The sequence below is a fragment of the Strigops habroptila genome, chromosome 5 (assembly GCF_004027225.2).
Source record: "Strigops habroptila isolate Jane chromosome 5, bStrHab1.2.pri, whole genome shotgun sequence".
Classification (NCBI taxonomy): Eukaryota; Metazoa; Chordata; class Aves; order Psittaciformes; family Psittacidae; genus Strigops; species Strigops habroptila.
Window position 1 is genome coordinate 56,021,907 of NC_044281.2, and position 18,368 is coordinate 56,040,274.

Below are 18,368 nucleotides of genomic sequence, written 5' to 3' on the forward strand. Positions count from 1 at the left end.
ACAATTCAAAGACACTGCTTGTGCTGGTGAATTTCTATGCCCTGGGCAGAATTGCTACCATGGAATAAGGCCAGGACCACATGGCTAGGACGGAAGAGGAAATCCTTCCTACCCACTCAACCCTTAAGGAGAGGCTGGGCTGCCCTTGTCTGACTCCTGCACAAGCTGGACGTGATGTTGGGGCAGGGCTGAGAGCTGACAACCAACACACACACAAACGCTCCCTTCACCTCTCCAACACACACACCCTACTTGTGGCGGAGGGGGACACCTTCTCACAGGGGGCCGGGCTCTCCTGCTCTCCCTCCCCCCGAGACAGGGCAGGTGCCCGAGCACAAGCCATGGGCAGGAGGGTGGAGATGGATGTGCCACATCCTGCATGATAATTTGCTTAGGGACTTCCCCTTGCTCTGGCACATTTGCAAACCTCTCACGAGACACATAAGGAGCATCCAGCTCTGCTCTTGCACCCATCAACCCATCCCCAGCTGATGACCCTCCAAAGTTTTGCATCCCCTGTGAGAGGGCAGGGGACAAGTCCTAGGGGGAAGCTGTGGGGATACTCAAGGGACAGCATGAGGCTGTGCTCCTGCCACTCCTACCTCGCCTGGATCTTGGCCATGGCATCACACTAAACACAGGCAGAGCTGCGGCGTCAGCAGCTGCTATTTAAAGGGAATCCACTTGCAGCATTCGTAGAAAGGCAAGCAAGTCCAGGCAACATTTAAAATGGCATGTTGAAAACACAAGTAAAAGACATGCAGCAGTGAATGTTAAGGTTAATCTCAGATGGGCTATTCACGCAAAGTTAAGCATCACATAGATGGCCAGAGAAAGTCGTTGTTTTAACTTTAAATCTGCTCTTCATAAAGACAATCCCATATCCTAACACTTCTGTGCTACATGAATTGTAAACAATCAGAGGACAGTGCGATCTGGATCCTTTGTAGGCAGCATGGGACCACATTCTGGAAAGCATCAGCAGCGAAAAAAGGCAGGATGTAAGCGGCTTTGCTTCTGGAATAATCTTGTGCCATAAAAACTTCGAGACGACTCTTACCTACAGAAATGGGAAAGTAGCAAGGAGAAGCCTTGGGAAGGTGAAACTGGGAAGGTGATTCGACTGGCTTCCCAAAGGGGTATTTACAATAAGAGGATATTTACAATGTTAGCCAGCATTCCCCTTCTTTTAAAATTCCCGTTTCTGCAGACAGGATGCCAGAAGACATAGAAATAATAATGAGCAGAGAAGAACTATGAGCTCTCTCTTCCCCTGGTACACTTTAAAACAGCAGTTGCATCTTATTGGCAGTTGCCCCACTGGCAGTGCATAAAAGCCAGTGCGGAAACAAGACTGGACCAGAGCACAGCGGGTTTCCCCTACCTCATTCTTCCAAGAACTGAAATCAGATTCATAGGCTGCACAGCTCATGAGCAGGGACTTCCACAGCAGCAAACATGGTGAAGTTCCCACAAACTTGACCAAAAAAGCAGCAAGGAAGAGCATTAATGAAAGCATTTGGGTAAAGACTGAGGAGAGAGAAGCCAAGGGTTATGTCTGATGTAGGAACAGACATGATCCAGAGAGGGCAAAGCCATTTTACAGAGCTATCACATAATCAGCTGGAGACTAAACTAAGAGCAATTAGGCTGGAAGAGCCCAGCAGGGAGGCCTCCTGCTTTGCAGGTAAGAGGCTGCTGAGCGAAGAGATGGCCTTTTCTGCTTTCCAGTGGATGTAACCCCAACTGTTGTGATGAATTCCTTGCTAATTGAATCCTGCCCCCTTAGAGCTCTCCATACTACTTTCCTGTGAATTCCAATGGGTTATGCAAGAGTGTGGCTGTTTAGAGAGCACTTTTGAGCAGAGACAGGAGCCCAGGAATACATGGGAATTTGTAGCCCAAAATAGAGGCACTTGGGTGATTAGAGGTATTTTATGTGGCAAAATGTCTCTGCAACTGACAGTGCTCTGAGCGCCCATCCAGAAACACAGGCGTGTAAACCTAAGCCAAGTGCAGAGGCATACTATGAAACCTAAGTTACAGCATTGTTTTTTCTAGAGCTTAGGCTGGATTCAGTACAGATTCAAACACAGCCTTTCAAACCTTCAGGGAGCTCAAATCTGGTTGCACAGATGAGTTCCTCTTCTCTTTTCATACTTAGGCAAATTCCTTACTATGTCTTTATCTTTTTATTGCTGGGCACCTAGATGCATAGATCAACTCAAGGGAGTTTCTTCACTCTCCATGGCATCTAAAGGGCCAAAGATGACCAGACAGGCAGGTTAAACCTATTTTCTGTCCTTCAGCCCTTGGGTTTCACTGCCCGAATCAGACACCAGCAGCCTGTTCCAAGCAGCAGCTGCACATTGCTGCAGCCAGTCCTGAAAGCAGCTCAGTGTGGCTCTCTGAGTGCCTCGCCTTGCAGTGTCCAGAAGGACACAGTTGTTAGTATCTACCTCGATCTCATGCTCAGAAAGGCAATCACAATGTGTACAACTTGGTTTTTGCAAGCGGTCTCCAATGAAATTTAAGAGGCTGGATGGGTCAGCAGGCAGATAGGAACCTAAGTTCACAGTGCCAGGGAGAGGAGCTGCACAAAGGAGTGACTCCAGGTGTTTTCTGCTTCTTTGACTTCTTAATATGAAATACAGGAAAAGTCCCTGGAGCAAAGAGAAAACCTGGGAATGCAGCACTGTCAGGGGACCACAGGTTACAGGGCTGGACTCCTCATGGTGCTTCTCTCTCCTAGCCTTGCTTTCCTTTTGGCATGGCAGCTCTTCTTCTAAAGGCGAGAACAGAGAAAAACTCCATCCCCAGCTGCTCTGCACCTTTATAGTGAAGCTCAAGGGAAAACTTAACTTGAATTGACAAGTCAAACTAACGAGTCTCAGCCTAAGCAAAGTCATCCCCACAGTCTTCATCTTCCTTCATCAGCAGTGCAGTGGGAGAGGACATCAGCCACTGGCTTCAGCTGAAGAATTAGTATTCTGGGTGATGAGCAGATAGAGTGTAGGGGCCACGGCTTATATTCTGTATTCCCCCATCCCATGTCAACCTGAAGAGGTATGAGGTGCCCATGTTGTGCTGAAGGTGAGGTAGGTGCTTCACCTGGTCACTCTGATACTTCTGCTCCTTCCCAGATACAGCCACACTGCCCACACTGGTCCAGGCATGAGAGCTTTCCTCAGGGAAAAACATGTGATGGGGAAACACTGGGGCTTTTATGAGCCCTTCTTCTGTGCCCTAACTAAATACACAGATGTTATAACATGGAAAACCCAAGTACTTGAATTCTTGCCCTTTCTTTAAGGAAAAAGAAGAGGAGCCTTCAGAAGAAAGACTTCCGCATCAATAAACAGAATAAAGATGTGAGCCCTTAAAGGAGCTCTTTCTCTAACAAAGGGCAAGTATTCAAAGCCTTGTATTTTCCATGTTGCAACATCAAAATTTTCCTGGCAGGAAAAAATCCCCACAATCCAAGGCAAAAAACCCTCTTTCAAGGTTGCAAAATCCCAATTAAGCAATTAAGAAAGGAAAAATACTGTACACACAAATAAAAGAATTAAAGTACAAACTGAATTTGAATTTTAATTCTTTCAGTGATGCTACCCAAAGTTTAAATAAAAAAAAAGAAAAAAAGCAAGCTGCAAACCAACCCTTCTGACTGCAAGTCTGAAGTGACCTTTGGTCTCCCTCTGGCCTCCTGGCTGAATTGTTCCCAAGCTTCCTGAGGAGAAAAGCAGACAGCCTGTCCTGGGATGACTAGCAGCAAAAAGAGATGCATGGGAAACACAAGGGAGCGCATCGGAAGGAATGGTGCTTGGTATTACTCCACAGGGCTGCACACCAGAGCTGTGCAGATCTAGCCCAATGCAAGAACCCCCAGGGATTGAGAGGAGGACTTGGGAAGAAAAGAAACAGAATGGAAAACTGAAGCTCAGGAGTAGGAAGACAACTTTTAGGCAGTGAGAGTTTCATCTAAATCAAACCAGGGAAAGGAAAAGGAAGAGGAGGAAGATTACAGCCTTCTTCCACCCAACGCACAGGCACAATTTCTTGCTTTGCTGGTACCAATTGGCACAGCCCTACTGACAGCAGAGTTCAGCCCAATTGATCAATAAGCCCAAGTCATGTGCTTGTGGCCATCTCTTCCTCTCCTCTTCCTCACCACCTTTTTATCTTTATGTGGTTTAGGAGCCATAAGGAATTTTGAACCATTGGGATTTTTCTTCCTTATTAAGGTATTCCACTTTTGTCTTCATGCTCAGATGACTAATTTCAAACTGGCATTTTGCAACCGTGCCATCAGAAATCCTTTGCTAATTGCTAAGTTAGCCTGCACACAGAGAAGAGTGTACAAAATTAATGACAGCAACTCGATTGGATCAAAGCAGATTAACCCTGGCCCCCACTTAATTCTGACCTGATGTGTCTATACAGCACCTGTGTGTGAATGCATTTAACTAAGCCCATCACCATGTTGAATTCAGCATGAACAGCAGGGAATAAATGAAGATAACATATGCTAAGAAAATTGGAGGCTGATCTAAAAGCCTCATTGGGGTGGTAATAACTGAAAAGATGGGCTAGCCACAAATTGCCTGTGCCCTCATTCAGGTTAAGTGCTCTGTTCCACTCTACAACACTTGTCCTCCAAACACTGCATCAATGGTCTTATAAAGCTGATGTAAGGCCAACAATAAAGTATTTTTGTGTAGTGTTGGCCTTGAACACACCAAGCACAGGTCCCACAATCTTCTGGGAGGCAGGGAAGTATCAAAGACTCTTCTTCGGTGAGAAAATAAGACACAGAGACATGCCCAAGCCAATGAGCAAATATGTGAAAGTTTGAACATATGTTTGGCTCCAAGGTCTCAAATATGAAATAAAAGCCTATTCCATTCTACTTTCAGTTAGAGATTTCAGCAAAGGAAAAAAATGCACGTAAAACATTTCATCACACTGCCAGTTAGTGCTATTGAATGTTAGTGGGTGGAAGTCTTCATGGAGAGAAGCCAAACGCTTTATGCAAGCTGGCTAGCACAAGGGGTTTTTTTACAACATAATGCTGGTGCAGATACCAAATGCCAGAAACACTTTGTGCAGAACTGCTCAGGCAACTGCCTGGAAAAGGGTGGGCTGTGGATTTGGGGTTTTTTTGTTTGTTTGTTTTTTAAGTTGTTGGATGCCAATGTATTTCTTGTTTATTTTTTTAATAACTATTTCTGAAAACTTAGAAACTTACGGAGCTCTTCACACTATATCCTCACTTGGTAGTCTCCTTTTCTAAAACTGCTCTTATTTTGGCGGTGGGCAGCTTCGGCTTCCTACTGAGCACTGCATGAAAGGATTTGGTCACAAAGGACAACTGGGAAGTCTAGAATTTATCATGATGCATCTTTACCCTTCCTATCATGTTTGTCCCTAATTTTATACCATAAGTGATTCATACAACCACGTGTAACCACAACAAGAGCAGCTGTCCAAGTATATAGTGACCTCCGAGGATGGCCTAGATCCAAAGCCTATGACTATAAGCTGCGGCAGAAGACACATGTGATAGTCTTTATGCCCTGTTTCTACTAGAGAAATGGTAAAGGCTCACATGCCTTTCCAAGCAAGAATACTGTCTTTCTTCCAAAATTCTGATTGTTCAAAATCTCAAGCGGTAAGAAAGAGAAGAAGCAGCTGCAGTTTCACTTCTGTGGCTGCAAGGCTTCTGTGGGCATATGAACTCTGAAAGTCAGGGATTCCCAACATGCCATTCAAGGCCACAGCTGAATTCAGTTCAGCCCAAATGCAGCCACTAAACCCCTTCTGAGTGAAAGAAAGGCTTTTTCATTAAAACAAAGGGTTAAGTTACTGCTTGTTGGAAAACAACCTCTTTTCCCACTCCCACCCAGGTCAGGGTTGTTTTCTGTTGTTGGGTTTTTTTGGTTGGGTTTTCTTTCTTTTTTTTTTTTTTTTAACTAGACAAAACCTCCAACTATTCAGTGAAAAATGCCCTTTTTGTTCTCAAATAATTTACCAAACCCAGGCTGTTTCAGCCAACACCAATATGTACAGCAGCTGACGCTGTTATATCAGAACATGGGGAATACCAGCAAAGATAAAGTTTGCTCGTTTTAGAGGGCTAGATTCTGGACTAAAAGGAAAGAAAGGTTTTCATTTACATCAGGATTGGATTTCTCTTTTATACAATACTGGCATTTAAAAAGGAGGTGCACAGGTACATTATGTGATGGTTAACTGAGAGCAGGTATCTCTGATGCAGTTTAAAACAAGAGACACATCTGGGCTTTGTACTTAACAGCACAACCAAGATCTCAAGTTTCCAGACCAAGCTTATGGTCTATACAGCAAATCCCACCAGCCTCCACATTCCACCACTCATGTCAATCCACCAGTTTTCTGTCCCCACACACCAATGATACATATGCAGAGACACCAAAGATCTTGAGCACCTTGATGACAAGAGGGTGGAGGTAGGAACTTGACCCAAGTAAGGTTAAATTTAGTTCAGTTGTGTTAGCGGCCACATACATGCACCTGGGTAATTCAGGCACAAATTATTTGCTTACTTTTATGAACTACCTAATTATTGTATAAAACCAAATAAAACTTGTAACATTTAACAGCAACATTCCCCTTATGGCTATGGTCAGTCTTGCAGCACAAACTAATAAGTTACAGCTTTAGGTAATATAAGGATTTTTCCTCATCTGCAGAATCAAGATTTTTTGGGGGGTTTTTTGGGGGGTTTTTTTGTTTTGTTTTGTTTTTTTGGGGGTGGGGGCTGTTGGCTGGTTTGGGTTTTCTTAGGTGTTGGCTGCCTTTTAAAAAAAAAAACCCAAAAAAGCCAAAAAACAAAAAAACCCCAACACCACCAACAAAAAAAAGGCAGTTTTTCTTCAAAGAATTGCAAGATCTTGGTTGCAGCAACTCTCCAGGCTGGTACCCTACCCATATTTAAATGAAACAGGTAACTAGATATGAAAACATCATGCCTGAATGATGGCAGTTAAGAGGTGTTACAATTCTTCATTGTCAGTGGATGACAGCTTTGATTAAATGTTCTTTCTGGTTATCTTTCCCGTTCAGTTACCCACTCACTGTTATTTCCCAAGGGATGAGCCTAACCACAATGAAGTACCATTAGTAAGAGCTACCTCACAGTGCCATAATTCATCTTGTGTAGAAACCTACCCCAAATGTCTATGATGATCTATAGGTTTTTACACTCCTGTTAGAAACATTTCTGTGCAGAACTGGAACCAATGCAACTGGAAGCAGAATCTTTGCTGGAGATCAGCTGCAGACCACACACTGCAGGTCACAGGCCAGTTTGCACTGAAATTCCTGGCAGCCCACAGCAGAGTAGGAGGGACACAAGGGCACAACATGGTGTGGAAGGCATTGAGGTCTTATTTGCACTTATGCTCAGCTATAAGGGAAGGGGGACTATGAGTGTAGTTTGCTTACCATCAAGAATTGCCCATTGCCCGTCTATTTCCGTGTGCTTCAGGTAGGAGTCTTCAATAGTTGGGTCATAATCCGGCACAAAAATCTTCTGGAAAAACTGAATGGTGAGAGCACTCTTCCCCACACCACCATCTCCAACCACCACCAACTTGTACGTGGGGAGGTTTTCGCTGGGAACAGCACTTGTAGCCATGCTTCCACTGTGCTAGACCTGCTGAAGAAAAAGATCATCTCCGATCACTCATCGGCAACAAAAAGAGGGCAACATGCACAAGGCTGCTTTTACCTGCTGCCTAAGAAGTGAGGATGAAGGGAAACTGACATCCAAAGTCCTTTTGGATGGGAGCGGCAGACCTGCACTCCCCAACAGCTCTACTGCAACTTAGACCCGTCACTTCGAAGTGCAGACAACCCCACCACTGTGGCTCAGTCTACTCTTGCCTCGTCTACAAGCATCCCTAATTGCCTCCCAATGTGAGTGCAAACTTTTATTGTCTGAATACCTTTCCTATATGGGCTGGACCCACACTGCCATGCAAAAAATCAGCCTGGCTCAGCACAGCTGTCAAGCTCCGGATAATTTCCAGTTGTCAGTGACCAAATCCCATTGATAAGCAAGAGCCGTGCTATTGTTCACTGCTTAGCCCAGGGTACAGCAAGCATTAAATGGTGTGTAACATCCTGGGGCCAGATCCATAGGCAGAACCAGCAGTGATGGATGAAACTGGAGTTAAAGGCCCAATTCTGACTCTGCGGCAGACAAAAATACACTTAGCTGCCGCCTTCTGTCTCATCTTCAAGTTCAAGAAATAAAACCAAGGCAGCAGCAGACCAGGAACAACAGGTGTCTCTTGTTTTGCCTTTTTTTTTTTTTTTTTTTTTTTTTCCAAATAACCCCAACCCTGCTGTGGCAGGAAGGCTGGTTCTGTGGCTATGACACAGCCCAGAGAGCCAGGAGAGCAGCTTCCCCTGCAGCACAACCACACCGCTCTCCCATTTCGGCTGAGCCAGGGAGGAACTGACTCTTACAAGAAAGAAGAAAAAAATTCACTGGCTGCAACTCAGCAACAGCACACGTGTGCAGAAAGAAGAGGCAGCCATTGCTGAACAGCCCATTTCATCTCCCAACAGCCCTGACTGCTTATTTAAGAGGCAGCCAGGCAAGCAGTCTTGTACATATGGTAAGGCGGGCAATGCCCTCCACGTGCCCGTAAGCAGCACTAGTGATAAGGCTTAAGAGAGGGCAATTGATTTCCTTGGTGCTGGTTTTCCCGATGCAAGCCTTCCAGCATGGGAGCAGCTGTGGTGATGCTTTCTGCAGTCAGCTGCTCCCATCCATTTGGGTTTTTCTCATGCCCTTTGGGCTGCAGATGCTGGCTGTGATCAGTGCTAAGGGGGGATGAAGACTGCTCTGGGCTGGCTGCGCTGAGGGAACCTCCATAAACTGTTGGCATCTCAATTCTCCTTGAATTACATGTATAGGAACTGTCTTAGTTTCTTCTCTAGAAAGAAAACCCTATAGACGAGAAAGAAGGTGATCGCAAAGGTGAATGCTGAGGCTAGTAAAATCTGCAAAGGCTTCTTGTGAAGTTGGGGCAAGCCAAAATCTTCAGAGCAAGAAGAAACACAATTAAGTCTGCTTGTTTCTAAACGATCTTTGGAGGAAATTCTTGAGAACAACAAGAATTTCCACTGCAAGCAGGAGCTGATGGATGGAGAAAATGAGACCAAGCACCAGCTGAGGTCTCAACCAGTCTTATTGCAGTTCCTCATAATAATCCCAAGGAAAGGTTTCTCACCCTGAATATTGGCAGAATAAGCAATTTTCTCATATTTACAAGATATACATCAACAAGCAGCATGCTTGGCTGCATAGAAACCTACGAATTTCAACTAGTTTTCTCATTTTTTGCTTGAAGGACCAAGTATTTCTGTGTAATCCTGCTCAGGTCAGAACAGTTCTAACAGGCTTGTTAGGATAGAGACCGTGGCTAAAACCCTACCCCCCCGACACATTTTGATGACGATTTTTCGCTTTGCCTGTGGCCAAGATTTCATCCCATCCTTCTCTACATGGCAGAGCAGCTCTGGCCAGGCGGTATGAAAGACTGATTGTTATTGACATGGAGGGGGACAGGCTGCGGATGTGAAAACCAAACTCCGTTTGTGCACGATTTTTGACCTCATCACAAAACCACAAGCTACTGCTCGGCAGACAAGTGTTACATTTTCACTGACATTTTGTACCAGCCCCTTCAACTCACTCCTAAGAAGCCTTGAGCTTATCTTGCATGAAATGCTTCCCAAAGTACTAGGATAATATTTAGCCCATTGTACAAATAGTGACTCTGCCCAACATGCTTATGGGTTGAATCGGGTCTGTCCTACTAAATGGCTAAGCCACCATGCTGAATATTATGTAGCTTGGGGAGAACAGCAAGAACTGAACTGAAAAAAAAGTAAAATTAAAGAACTGTAGGCTGGTTTGTTGAGCACAACCCCCCATATTTTAGGTAATGCTATTATGAACAGATGAAACTTCTATTGAGTGTCAAAAGGCAGCAAGATTAGATGTTTCTGCAGGGCTGTTTCTACTGCTCATGGAAACACTCCTCTTTCTACTGAGATGGCAGGTCCTGTGCTCTCAACATGCAGGTAGATAATGCAAACCCTATGAAAGCCAAATACTTTAATCCCTCTACACCTCCACCTGCCCTGATAACCATAGCAAGAAGACAGCTCTTGCCTTGACAAGATTATCATCTAAACCAGCCAATAAATCAAACCTTAAAATCAACATATGTCACCTCCTGGAAAACATTAAACACTCCCAAACGTGTGCAGAGCTTCCACGCCAGCTGGTTATGTTGCTAGAGGCAAGTGCACAAGACTTTGGCTGATTTTCACGTGTTTTTGGCCAGAGTACTGACACAGTCCTCAGATGTGAGCAAGAATAAGCATGTTTGCTGTAGATCTGAGTGAGAAAAATGAAGCACAGACGTTTTTATCTATTGTCTGAATACAAAGCAGCATGTGGTAATACACTAATAAGCTCTGATGATAATCATCTTACAACTTATATAGTTGTTTACTTTGAATGAGCCAAGAGAAGGATCCATACCCTACACTGACGAATGCTGTCAGGGCTCTGATTAAGTCACTGGAAGAAGGCTGATTTATACAACTGTCTTCATACGCACTGGTAAGATCTGTGTCCTGACAGCACAAGCCAGTAATGCTGAGACAGTCAGAAATGTGTCTGGTCCTGGGGCAGATGTCAAGAAGAAAAGAGAAATGCTGACCCAAGAGTATCATTGGGGCTGAGCCTCCTCTGCAAAAAATGATATTTTTTTACAGAGGCAGAATAAACTGCATAGAACCCCATTTACCTGTCTGGGCAAGGGAATGGAGTGGAAGGGCTGAGCTATCTCCTTGGCGCAGCTAAGTAACGCAAAGACACCAAAGATGGAGAAATTCAGCTTAGATTGTGTGACTGGACCACCAAGCCCCAAGAGGTCACCACAACATGTAGGTTGTGTATCTAATCCCCATCCTCACTGCAACACTTGCCCTGAATGTAAATGGGACAGACCTCAGATTGTGTAAATCATTGTAATTTCTGTTCATCTGGGCAGAGGTATGGCCACATACGACAATAAAATCAATTCCATACATTTGATGTGTGAGTACCCCTAAACCTCGTTCCAGCTCTGCTCTCCTGGAGGCAGAGCTCCCAGGGCAAAACCATTACAGCAGGTAAACGAGCTCAGAGCCAAGCCCTGAATTTGCAGGGGAGGTTAGTGCAATTAAAGATATGGGCTCCCTGATGGAGAAGCCCACATGACAGTGATTTACAGTCTCCATGGCAACACGCAACACAAATTGCTTAAATATGTTATGAAACCTCGAGAAAAAGCTGCAGCAGGATCTGTGTGGGAACCACCAGCTCCCTCCTCCTCTGCTGCAGCTCTCCAAAACGGACAACTTTAGGACAACTACGCTACAGCAATAGGCTGGGGTTTATATATGCAAGTATATACTTAGGTATATACTTTCAGTATATACAAGCATACACTTAAGCATATGTATGTATGCTGACCAGTTCCACAGCCCATAGCCAAGGGAATTTTTCTATCATTGGCTTGGTTTGGTCCATGGATAGCTCTTCACATACACCCTGCCAGAGCTCTGTGTACCTGAAGACACCAACTTCACCTGATGCTGAGGAAGACTATCGGCCACCAAGGCTGCCAACTACTCCTACGGTTGCAATTAATAACTTTTCCTCTAGCCACAGCTCACTCAATTACGCCCTTTTACCTGGCCACTTTGCAAGCATTAGCAGCTCCATGCAACGCCTTGAGGGCCGAAACACTACAGGATCTGAACTCTTCCCTCTCTGTTCCTCCTGCAGACTGCTGGCTGCAGCCACACAACCACCATGACACACCCAGAGATGCTCGTCAGGTACAAAAATAGTTCAGCCTTATGTGTTGTAGGCAATCCCTTGGGCTGGTAGCTACTGAGAACCCTTGAAACACAGGACATGCCCTTTTAGGAGGCAACTGTTTCCCCTGAGTCATGCTGATCAGGACTGAATGAACTCCAGGAATTTCTCCCTCAAGTAGGCATGACTGTGTCCCAAACCTTTGAGAGCCAAAGGACCCATAGATGTATGAACAACCACCACCAATTATTAAAGAAAGATGATTAATTCTTAGCCAGGTTTCGTCCAGTCTGGCAGATTTCCTGTCTAGTAAATGCCTCAAAAAGAACACACCAAGCAAAAGCTGGCCTGCATGCCAGTCTTCAGTGAGAAGTCAGCATGGAAGAGATCTGTCATGTGGGAAGCCAGAGCCTAACACCCTTTGTAGTTATGGCATTAAGTTGTTAAAAACCCAAGTGAAATTTCAACTCTCTGAGGTTTTCTAATAAGGTGGATGCTATCAGGTGAGAGCGCTCTCAACTCCCATCAGCTTCCAGGAGATCTGATGGAGCCCAGCACCTGGCAAGACCTGCACAGGAAATTACAGGCATTTCCTTTTGGAGCAATGATCAAAGCACTATCAGATTGCTACTAAAGAGGAGACAAAAATAAGGTCAAAACCCAAGCGTTGTTTAAAAATAAAATCCTCAACACAGCAATAAAGAGCTGCAACTGGTTGGGTTTTGAATTTGGGGGATGTAGCTGTGAGTCCTGGAAGTGGCCTTGTGAATTCTCCTCCAGTACAAAAAGATGCTGAACCCTGAGGGCTATGCTCCCTGAGCTCCCCGTTGGCTTCCTGTGCCAGCCAGACCTTTTCTCCTTTTCAACCTAAGATTGCATCGCCTCCCCCACCACACAGATGCTGCTCAGATTTACTGTAAGAGAAAGAAAACGCACCGGGGGAGTAATGAAGCACTTCAAATTCACACAAAAGGCAGCTAAAGGCAGTAGCTGCCTGATGAACACTTGGTAGTTATTTCAGGAAACATGGAATTATAGTCTGAACAAATAATAATAATAAAAAGCCACGTCACTGAAAATTGCTTAGGTGGTAGGCGGCCCCCGTCTCTCCCCGCTGCGAGTCCTTCAGCGCTAAGGAGCCCTTGCTGTAGCACTGAGCAGCAGCTTTCCAGTGGCCAGGCTGGGCTGAAGGTTCACTCCTATTTACATGGAAGCACGTGCTTGTCCGTGTCCTGATCTGTATGCAAATGCAGTACAGCATGCGTTGATCATACTGACAAATGTCATCTGAAACGAACTCCACTTCCCTCCCCCAACTCCTCCTCCACCTCCCACAACTCCATTAATCTTCAGCCCGTTTCTCTTGGTGATGTAGTGCCCTTTTCAAAATACATAAAAAGATTCCTGTCACGCTGACAAGCCAACAGTTGGATACAGAAGCCAATTTTTTTTTTTTTTTTTTTAATTAAAAACAACACTTAAGTCAGATCTGGGTCATCTGCAGAGTTACAGTTTTGTAGGAGAATCCAGATACGCGACGAGAAAGCAGTTACACAAGATTCATTCCTGTATCACTCAGACCTTGATTAGAACTGCATGGGTGCCAATTTAGGAGTGTCCACTGCAGGTTGATCCAAGCCTTTTGCCAACACATGAAATGAGAGCAACCCTGCACAATAACTGGGGCCTGAAGAAGCAGATGGCTCAGCTACTTTTACTTCCATCACATCTTGTATATTTAAATCCACCATCTCTTTCTGTACTCATTTCTTTCCAATTCTCTCAGGAGACATTAGGGGATGACAGATTCCTGGTATTACTCTTGAAAATTCTTTGCTGGTGAGGCCAGGAATGCCTCTCTTATATTATCATGGAACTGATGAAGCTGACCCAAACATACTGTAGCAAAAAATCAGATAGCTGAGATGTTCCCCTGCCCTGCCCAGCCAGAGACAACACAAGAACAAATTTACAGTGGAGGAAGTGACTTTGAATTCCAATAGCTGCCCTTCCTGCTCACACAATCCCTGGAAATGGGCAGCTTCCCTCCTACACATCCCAGCCTGCTGACACACCAATAAAAAGACCCCAAATCTACTGCCCTGGGTGGCTTTGCTGCTCTTATACTGGCAGTAAGGTTTCCAAAGCAATGGCCCAGTGCTGCAGCAGTGCTCTGTTTGCAGCCAGATGCTCTGCTGCCTGCATATGGCCCTGCTGCTGGTGATGCAGCCAGATGTGCATGGTACAGCCAAATGTGCATGGCACAGTTGTCCTGGCCTTGGCCAGCATTGCCTTGGGCAGTCAGAAGCGGTCCATTCAATGAATTCATGTACCACAGCATGGGGCTGTAACGGGGATCCTGAGCAGCACCAAGAGCTGCCCAGCATGGGCTATCCTCACAGCTCCCCCCCTCCTTCCCCACCACGGCCCAGCATCCTCCTGCTAAAACAATGGGCGCACTCGCCCCTCCACCCAGCTTTTTGATGGCTTGTTGCACTGTGGTCTTATGGACATCATGCCATGCAGGGGGCTGAGCCAATGCACAGACTTCATGGCACCTATGGATGCTTTGGAGACAAGTTTATGAATAGAAAGGGTACAGCATCATCTCATTCCAGTCATCCTCCTGAAAATCAATCAATGCATTTGGCTCCAAGTTTGCCTTCCAGTCAGGCCCAATTCGGTATTTAATGCTTTTTACATCTCCAGTGTTGCAACCGGATGTCTTTTGGGATGTAAATGGCTTTTTAAAGACTCCCTTCCCTCCTGGCAAACACATTTTGCATCTCTTCAGACAGCTGTAGAGAGCTGAAGGCTGTGAAGGTCCCTGGTAATAGCATTTCCATGAGAGGATGGGTAAATCCTATCAAGTCCAAGTGGATGCTCCCTCTCTTGTGGCAGATAGAGGAAAGCGAGAAGAGTGGGGATCTCCAAGTTATTTCCCAAACCTGTCCTCTACTGTACAGGTTCTCCAAAACTTGACTCATGACTACATTCTTACTAGGAAAAAAGACTAGTGGTGTTCATAACCTATGGAAAACCAGACAGATTACCCATTCCTTCTCCGCACTGCAGTGTTCCATGGAATTACCTATGAACTATGGGGCAGCACAGATGTTTCTGTAAAACTTCTACACTCCAGGGCACAGGGCAGGCTTGTAGGGCTCTCTTGTCAATTTTCCCAGGCTCCAGGGTTGAGGACAGTCCTCCCGGTTCCCCACAGCCCATTTAATACTCATTTTCAAATACGGCAGAGCACAAAGCATGCTAGCCTGTGACTCTGGAGCTTTAGTAAAACTTCACCAGCATGGTCTTCAGAAGATGAAGGAACAGACATCTCTCAGGTTCACATAGACACAATCTCCTAGGTTTACCCAAATAGGAACTTGGCAGATTTTAGGTAGAATTTCATGACTCTAAATCCCAGAACTGCATTGAAGGCTATTTTCTAGCCATTTCCCAGGTCCATAGCTTCACTCCGTCACTTGGAAGACTCCAGGATCTCATCACTGGCCCAGGACCCATAACAGTAATTTTTTCCAGGCTCATTACAGTGTCTGCCAAGAGCATGAGCCTCTTATTTACGTACAACATGCTAGGGAGGCGACTCCATACTTGGCAAATCCAACAGGCTTCTCTGACAGAGGAGAGTGGGCAGAGCCTGGGGCTGGGTACCAGGGTGAGGAGCGGGATGGAGGAGTTGCCTGGCCAGCTCCTCTGCCCTACATGTGGTGACGCACAGTTCTGCATAGCCACAATGTCCCCATGAACCCACCTGAGGACAGGGTGCATGGACACTGCCAGCATTCCAGCCATGTGCCAGGCCAGCCCTTCTCTTTGTCTACCTCCTTGGCTGTCAGCTCCCTCCCTGCTGGCCTCCTCCTGCTCCCCGCCAGCCTGGGCAAACCCTCCTAGTAGCAAATGCACACCTTGACACTTAGACCAGCGGGCAACCGGCCAAATCACCCTTGAGGAACAGAGTTCACCCATGCACGACTGAAATCCTCCCTCCTATTGAGTGCATTCACCCTGCCAGTACCAGAGAAAAGCATCCCATGAGGATACCCCTCTGGAAAAGATGTGCTGGGGTCCCAACCAGTGCTGCTCAGTACCTGTGCTTTCCTGTTGAATGCTCAAGTTTCTTCTCGGGTGTCATGAGTGGATTATTCCATGTACTGGTGAGCAGTAGCTGAAAATCAACATCTCTTTGAAAGCACCCTATGGGTGAGTTGACCTAGCTTTAGACTCGTGTCCACCCTTCACCCACCCACCAGTTTCAGCATAGGCCTGCATCAGGATACCTTAAGCCTGGTTCCTTCTATGCTCTGTCTAAACCCTCTGCCTCAACTTTTAAGTCATTCAACTTGCAGCTGCGTGGGAGCATATATATATACATTCATTAACACTTCCATTATGCCCCATGGTTTGGCAGATGGTACTGCATTATGGATTTGAACAGAGCCAGCGAGCAAGTCTACAGCACTTCACTGGATTAGCATGCTATGGGAAATCATACTTCAAAAAGTGTTTTGCACTCTCATGAAGCACCTCCTATGAATGAAGCAACAGCAGGGCTCCAGCCATCACTACCTCTGTGCAATCACATCAGAAATCCACTCAACTTCAGGAAAAGATAAACCTCCTTAAAAAAATCAATTGCCATTTGGAGGAAAAAAAAAAAGGAGAAAAGAAAAAGCAACAGCAGAGTAGTTTCCCAGTTAAAGGAAAAGGGAGAGGCATACCTTCCGCTGCCATTGCCACAAAGCATCTCTCACACACACCAAACAATAACATCTTCTGCTTTTCCCTATAAACTGGTTCTCATATTCACATAGAAGAAACACACCACACATGCATATACTCATTGCAGAAGTCAGACTTGAAGGTACTCAGCCTCCCAGTGACCCACACAAAAGATGATGTTGTCTGTCTTATCATCGGACTGATACAAACAGATTTCCAGAAACTGTGCAGTCAGGTTCCCTGAGGAGATGCTGTGCCAGAAGGATGAGGAGATGTGCTGGGCTACAGCTGACCCATCAAGATCCTCCTTCCCCACAGCAATGTGGACAGCAAATACACCACTCAGTGTTGGCGAAGGGGTGGATAAGGACCTTTGATGGGACAAGATAATAAAGCATTGATTAGGCAACGATTGCTCCACATTGTTCATTATTTACTGGGGCTGGACACACTCATCTTTCCTTAAATGTGAGTGGTACTACGTGCAGTTGTACCCGGAGTGGTACAGAGTGCTGGCTCCCGCAAGTGTACAAGACTTGTGCTTTACCCGGGCAATGGGAAGGGTTGTTTCACAGGTAAGACCATGAATGAACTGAACAAAGCAAAGTAACTGGATGAAGTTTCTAAGTCAGATCAAGAGCTACTTTCAAAGAATCATCCCTGGTCCTTGATTAGAATTAGGGCATTGTTTTGGTTCAATTACTCTGCTCTGTTTGAACACATTTCCCTGCTCAAGTTCTCCTGAGTTTCAATCCCCTACCGACCTTGGCTGAGAAGTTTCATAGAAGTATTTAGGCCCTGCCATCGGAGCCAGGAAGATCTAGTTTTAAATGCTATCCACCACACAGCTATGAAGTGCAGCTATCCTGCTGCAAAGTCACAATGGAGTCAACACATCAAGGTGTTTTCTCAAAAATAGTGGGATACAGTGTTGCGTTGCTCTGACCTGGTAGATCTCATATGTCATTCCTATGCCTATATAGTGCTAGCCTTAGTCTTGGCAACTCAGGTCACTCCCTCATTTGCGTCGTATTTTACATATAAGACTCACAGAAAGGGCAAGAAATTTTGATTTGGCCCTTCTTTCAACTGCTGGGTTCTCCCTAAGGGACATTTACTCCACAACTTTTTCAGTACATTCAACTTTTTCAGTACATTCACTCCACAACTTTTTCAGTACATTCAGTACAATTTTTGTACATACAAAAATAAAATCTGAGCTGAAAGACAACTGTAGATATCTTTACATTTTATCTTGACCTTGGGAGCTGTAACACAACATGGGATGGTTTCCCCCAATAGTGTCTTGACATGTTTCTGCATATACAAATCTCTCTATTAAAGCACAGATAGAGACAGCATAGATTGCAGCCACTTGAAAAAAAAAAAAAAAAAGCAAGCCTCAAAGCATTAAGGGCTGGTAAGGGACAAGATTACTTTCATCCTGCCACAGCATGTTTCAGTTTAACCACTGCAACTCTCAGCACTTTTGGTTCATATTCTTTTACCGCACGGAAATGCAAGTTTGGTATAAGCCCAGCCTTAGGAAGGGGAAACAGTATTTTGGGTCATCAACTCCACCCACTGCGTCCACCCACCTCTCCATTTGACAAGGCTTTTGAAGTGTACCAGTCTCAAATAGGAGTGAGAGCACACTAGCCTGGGGTCAGGAGGGCTTGGAGAGCTGGAGTGC

The 18,368-nt window shown here is 45.4% G+C and overlaps 1 protein-coding gene across 14 annotated transcripts in view; it reads right to left on the reverse strand.

Annotated features, from left to right (window-relative positions):
- MRAS (muscle RAS oncogene homolog) overlaps positions 1-18,368 on the reverse strand; it is a 41,857-nt gene that overhangs the window by 12,921 nt on the left and 10,568 nt on the right. For 8 of the 14 annotated variants that reach the window (XM_030486010.1, XM_030486005.1, XM_030486015.1 and 5 more), the window contains one exon: positions 7,486-7,696. In XM_030486010.1, the coding sequence (XP_030341870.1) occupies positions 7,486-7,678 (193 nt within the window). In that variant the 5' untranslated portion in view covers positions 7,679-7,696. Of the gene's footprint in view, positions 1-7,485; positions 7,700-18,368 lie in introns of all 14 variants that reach the window. The other 6 variants (XM_030486013.1, XM_030486008.1, XM_030486009.2 and 3 more) reach the window with 1 other exon arrangement.